At 55.3% G+C, this 6,000-nt stretch overlaps 1 protein-coding gene across 1 annotated transcript in view; it reads right to left on the reverse strand.

Annotated features, from left to right (window-relative positions):
- The window catches only part of LOC133749555 (uncharacterized), a 77,198-nt gene extending 75,471 nt beyond the window's left edge, over nt 1-1,727 (reverse strand). The window contains 1 exon segment of the mRNA XM_062178764.1: nt 1,548-1,727. Within this exon segment, the coding sequence (XP_062034748.1) occupies nt 1,548-1,727 (180 nt within the window).
- Nucleotides 1,728-6,000: the final 4,273 nt, after the last annotated feature.

Genomic DNA, 6,000 nt, shown 5'->3' on the forward strand with positions numbered 1-6,000 from the left:
TTTCTGTGAGAGGTGCAGTGCCGTCATCTCCTTGGCTCAAGACTCGTCCGGGGATAACGTGGTGGCGTGGATTTGGGCCAAAGTCATCTGAGAATTCTGAACTTTTTAAAAGCTCCCTTCTGGGACCTGGACCAATATTATGGCTCAGCAGATTAAGCCACTGCCTGTGACACTGGCATCCCATATCAGAGCCCCGGTTGGAGTCCCAGCTGCTCACTTCTCATGCAGATCCTGCTACTGCTACTGGGAAAGCAGCAGCAGATGGCCCAAGTGCTTGGGCTCCTGCCACCCACGTGGGAGAATGGGATACAGGTCCTGGTTCCTGGCTTTGTAATGGCCCAGACCTAGCTGTTGCTCCCATTTTGTGGAGTGATCCAGTGGTTGGAAGATTTCTGTCTTTCCTTCTCTCTCTAGCTCTGTCTTTCAAATAAATAATAATCTTTAAAAACTAAAAGCTCCATCTTTATGTACTGATGTTAACTTTGGTGCCTTGTTTAGCACTCAGCAGACTGGAAATCAGTTGGGATTTGATGGTTAAAACATGGACGACCCGGGGCCGATGCTGTGGCTCACTTGGTTAATCCTCCGCCTGCGGTGCCGGCATCCCATATGGGCACCGGGTTCTAGTCCCAGTTGCTCCTCTTCCAGGCCAGCTCTCTGCTGTGGCCCGGGAGGGCAGTGGAGGATGGCCCCAGTGCTTGGGCTCTGCACCCACATGGGAGACCAGGAGGAAGCACCTGGATCCTGGCTTCGGATCGGCGCAGTACTGGTCATGGAAGCCATTTGGGGAGTGAACCAACAGAAGGAAGTCTTTTCTCTCTGTCTCTCTCTCACTGTCTAAAACTCTACCTGTCAAAAACAAAAACCAAAAAACAAAAACGTGGATGGCACTTCTGGGCTGGTGGCAGAAGAGCGGTGAGGCTGGGCTGCTGTCTTTGGGGCACAGAGGTCCTATTGTAGGTCCTTGTGGTCCTACAGGCACCCCCTTTGTCAGAGTTGCATGTTCTGTTCTGTTCTGGCGTGGGGCTCTCCTCCCCACCTCTCCTCCTCACACTTGGGCCTAAGGTGGACCCTCAAAGGAGAAGTGACATCAGAATTTTGTCTGAAAATGAACGCTTTTGGAGTCAGCATCCTGTGTTTGCAGACCTCGCTCCAAGTGAGACGGGCTCATGCAGGGAGCTGCTCAGTATGGGTCTGGCAGGAGGCCGGGGACAGCAGCAGCCAAGGCGGGGGATGTTAGCTGAGATCCTGAAAGATGATGGGAGTGGTGACCCTCTACCTGGGGCTGCCCGATGTGGAGTAAGAGGAGGTGCCCGGTGCCCAGTGGCCGTTCCAGGTAAGAAGCCGTGGGGGAAAAGGCAGGGTGGAGTGGGCAGGGTGGAGCAAGGCTGAGCAGGCCCTCGGTGCCCCAGTTAGGGAGGCTTTGGACTTCACTGGGTCAGGAGCACTGAGCAGGTGACACGGCCAGCTTGGGGACCGGGGCGAGGGGGGGTAAGCCACAGTCAGTCCGTATCAGAGAAGGATGGGGAGGGCAGCCTACTGCTTACCTTCCTGAGAGCCTGCTCGCTGTTGATGCTGCTTTTCAGGTCCCGTCTGACGGCTGGACACACGGAGGTCTGGGACTGTGCACAGTGCTTCTCGTACGTTTTCAGGAACTTCTGCAGAATCGGAACGATGGGCAGCGGCGCCCCTTTCGTTTTCCGTTTCCCTTCCTTTGTTTTTGGCATGGTCTTAACAGTGTTAGCGTCCACGTGGATTCTGACAGCAACAGCCTGTCCGGAAGCACCCACATCATCAGGGAGCAGGGCACCCTCACCCCATGCTAAAAACGGACCCACGTTGCTGTCCACCCTTCCCTGAAAATCTTTCAAAAATGTATTTGAAAGGCAGGGGGAGAAAGGGAGATCAATGGCTCACTCCCCAAATGGACACAGTAGCTGTGACAGAGCCAGGCTGAAGCCAGGAGCCAGTCCTGGTCTCATGTGAGTGGCAGGAACCCTAAGTTTTTTAGGAACCCCAAGTTCTGGGCCATCATCTACTGCCAGGAAGCAGGAATCAGGAGTGGAGCTGGCACTCAAGTATGGGATGCAGGCGTCCCAAGCAGTATCCTAACTGCTGAAAATCTGTCCCTGAATATCTTCAAGCGCCTCATTTATCTAAAAACAGGATTAGGGAGTCAAGACAGACAATGGGAAGAAATTGTTCAATTTCTCATTTTCATATTCAGGAATCCATGTTCTTTCTTTTAGACTTTTAAAATCCATGGAACCCAGTTTTAAGGGAAGGAATTAACACTAATATTGGGGCTAAATAGTACCAAGGGCACAATAATTTTAAAACGGCCTAATTCTATTTATGCACAGCATTCTGGCCAGGCAGTGTATCGTTGTGGTTAAGAATGGGGATTTAAGGGCTGGCCATCTGGTGCTGTGGCTAAGACACTGCTTGGGACATCCACATCACACACCAGAGTGCGTGGTTCGATTCCTTCACTTCCAGTCCAGCTTTCTGCCAATGTACACCCTGGGGGACAGCACGTGGTTCTAGTGCATGGGTACCTGTCACTCATGTGGGAAACTTGGATTGAGTTCCCAACTTCTGCCTTTTTTTTTTTTGACAGGCAGAGTTAGAGACTCAGACAGAAAGGTCTTCCTTTTCCGTTGGTTCACCCTCCAATGGCCGCTATGACTGGCGTGCTGCGCCGATCCGAAGCCAGGAGCCAGGTGCTTCCTCCTGGTCTCCCAGGAGGAGGCGGGGCCCAAGTACTTGGGCCATCCTCCACTGCCTTCCCGGGCCACAGCAGAGAGCTGGACTGGAAGAAGAGCAACCGGGACAGAATCCTGCACCCCAACCGGGCCTAGAACCCGGTGTGCCGGCACTGCAGGCGGAGGATTAGCCAAGTGAGCCGTGGCGCCAGCCCAACTTCTGACTTTGACCTGGCGCAGTCCTGGCTGTGGGGACATGTGGGGAGTAAACTGGAAGATCTCTCTCTCTCTCTCCCTCTCCCTCTCTCTATCCTCTCCCCCTCCATTTCTCTGCCTTTCAAATAAAATGAAGAATCAAAGAATATGGACTTTGGAGGCATGCTCTAGTTTTTAGTCTTATTTCTCCCATTTGATTCATGAGCAGCTTTAGGTGGATCACGTAGACGCCTCAGTCCTCCATTTCCTCCTCTGTAAAGTGGATTCTGGTTGTTACAAGGATGAAGTGGGCAAGTTTCGGAAGCACCTAACACAGAACGCCTGGTACACAGTAGACACGTTCAGTACACTCTGCAGTGAGTATTGATATTATTGTGATTATGGCCATGGGAAGCCATTCAACCAGTCCTAATTTTGTCCCTTAAATCACCCGAGCTTGAAAGCTCCCTCCATTGATGACTTAAGGTATGGGGCGGGGGGGGTGTGTGTGTGTGTGTGTGTGGCGGTTCTGAACTGAAACAAAGATTAACGAAAATTATTGTAGCTTTCCCATGTGGCACAGTTCCCATCTAGACTGTCCAAAGCCATTTCCCCGGTTCTTAGAGGAAAGGGGCTCCTATTGTTGACTTCAGGCCTGACAGAGCATCCAAAGAAACTGTTGAGGAAAGCAAACTCCGAAAGCCCCCTGGCTCTGAGCCACACCGCAGGAGCCCCCTTGCCCTTGCTGTCTGCTTCCCCCCAGCAGCCAGAGCAATGTTTTTTAAATGTCTTCTGCTTACATCTCTCCAGTGGCTCCCCGTTATGTTTATCTTTCTGAATTTTTATATGCTTATTCTATCATTTATTTATTTGAAAGGCAGAATTATAGAGGCAGAGAAAGATATTCCATCTGCTGATTCATTTTCCCAAATGGCTGCAACAGCCAGAGCCAATCCAAAGCCAGGAGCCAAACGCTTCCTCCAGGTCTCCTACGTGGGTGCAGGGGCCCAAGCACTTGGGCCATCTTCCACTGCTTTCCCAGGCCATAGCAGAGAGCTGGATTGGAAGTGGAGTAGCCGGGACTTGAACTGGCACCCTGTGGACTGAATGTTTACACCCCTCCAAAATGTGCTCTTTTGCACCCCCATCTCTGGGCAGAGGGCAGAGCCCGGCCGCCCTGCCCCTCCCCTCCTCGGTCTCACCCCCACTGTCCCACTCCCAGGAGGCTAGAGAGGGCGACAGAGTCACCATCAGGTGAGATAAGTAAAACTAGCGCAGGCTGGGGCCCATCAATACTCACTCTTGGCTCAGCCAATCGATGCTGACCTTGAAGCCTCTGGGTGCTTGCTAAGGAGGGCACTGGCACCCACTGCATAAAGCAACCGCATAAACGCTCGCTGCAAAATATTCGGCAGAAAATGCAAGGGGCACACATGGCCTCTAGAGTGCCCCCAGAATCTGGGGCGGGGGGTGGTTGGTGGCTCTGCCAACCCCAGGAAAGGTGTGAGAGTGGGGACCCTACAATGGGATCTTTGCCCTATAAGAAGAGACACCAGGTGGTTTCCTCCTTTTTCCTCGCCCCACACAGAGGCCTTGAGTGCACACAAGGAGTGAGGTGTGGCCCTCCACCTGTGTGAGAAGAGGCCACAGAAAGAAATGGGCCTGGGGCCAGCGCCGTGGCTCACTTGGTTAATCCTCCACCTGTGGCACCAGCATCCCATATGGGCGCTGGGTTCTGGTCCCAGTTGCTCCTCTTCCAGTCCAGCTCTCTGCTGTGGCCTGGGAAGGCAGTGGAGGATGGCCCAAGTGCTTGGGCCCTGCACCTGCTTTGGAGACCAGGGGGAAGCACCTGGTTCCTGGCTTCGGATCGGCGTAGCTCTGGCCGTAGCGGCCATTTGGGGGGGTGAACCAACAGAAGGAGAACCTTTCTCTCTGTCTCTATCACTAACTCTATCTGTCAAATAAAAAAAAAAAAAAGAAAAAGAAAAAGAAACGGGCCTGGCTGGCATCTCTGGTCTTGGGCCTCCTAGCCTGCAGAACTGTGAGAAGTAAATTACTGTTGCCCAAACCACCGTGCCTGGCACCCCGCTGGGGCAGCAGGAGCTGGCCAGGGCAGGTGGCACAGGTGTTCGTGTTACAGGGTCTCTCTCCCCGGTCCTTTCCTGGGGTTGGCAGAGCCACCAACCACCCCCCGCCCCAGATTCTGGGGGCACTCTAGAGGCCATGTGTGCCCCTTGCATTTTCTGCCGAATATTTTGCAGCGAGCGTTTATGCGGTTGCTTTATGCAGTGGGTGCCAGTGCCCTCCTTAGCAAGCACCCAGAGGCTTCAAGGTCAGCATCGATTGGCTGAGCCAAGAGTGAGTATTGATGGGCCCCAGCCTGCGCTAGTTTTACTTATCTCACCTGATGGTGACTCTGTCGCCCTCTCTAGCCTCCTGGGAGTGGGACAGTGGGGGTGAGACCGAGGAGGGGAGGGGCAGGGCGGCCGGGCTCTGCCCTCTGCCCTTCACCCAGAGATGGGGAAGGGCAGGGTGGGGTGCCAAGAGCTGGCTCTGGCTCTGGGTCGCCAGCTCGCCCAGCTTGCTCAGGTACTGCTCAGGCGAGGAGTCCCCGGGCAGGGGGCGCTGCTCTCCCGTCGCTCTTCCAGGCTTCCGGACAAGCAGTACGTAACCCCTTGTTGAGCCCTAGCTGCCAGCCCCAGGTTGGGGACCGCCACGGGGGTCCTTTGCCTCCCTGCGCTGGGGGTCCGGGTGGGGAGGGCGCCATCCTCGGGAGCCAGTGGGGGCTGCTGGGGCGCACAACCCCGGTGGAGCCCCTGCCCCAGTCACTGACCCCCAGGGCCACAGAACTCCGGGTGCAGGAACCACCTGGCTCTCAGCGGGCACTCCCCGCCCACGGCCCTGCAACCCACTCACAGGCGTGCACGATGCCCGTGGCGTCCCGGGTCCTGCAGAAGGCAGCCAGGGGTGGTCTCGGCCGGAGGCTCGGCGTGGGGAGAAGAGCCAGGCGGGAGGCTGCGGTGACCTTGGGGCCCGGGCTCTGAGGAATCCCGATGACCTCGCGGCGGGGGCCGTCGGGCGCAGGACGCAGACTGGCAGG

The sequence above is a fragment of the Lepus europaeus genome, chromosome 2, assembly GCF_033115175.1.
Source record: "Lepus europaeus isolate LE1 chromosome 2, mLepTim1.pri, whole genome shotgun sequence".
NCBI lineage: Eukaryota > Metazoa > Chordata > Mammalia > Lagomorpha > Leporidae > Lepus > Lepus europaeus.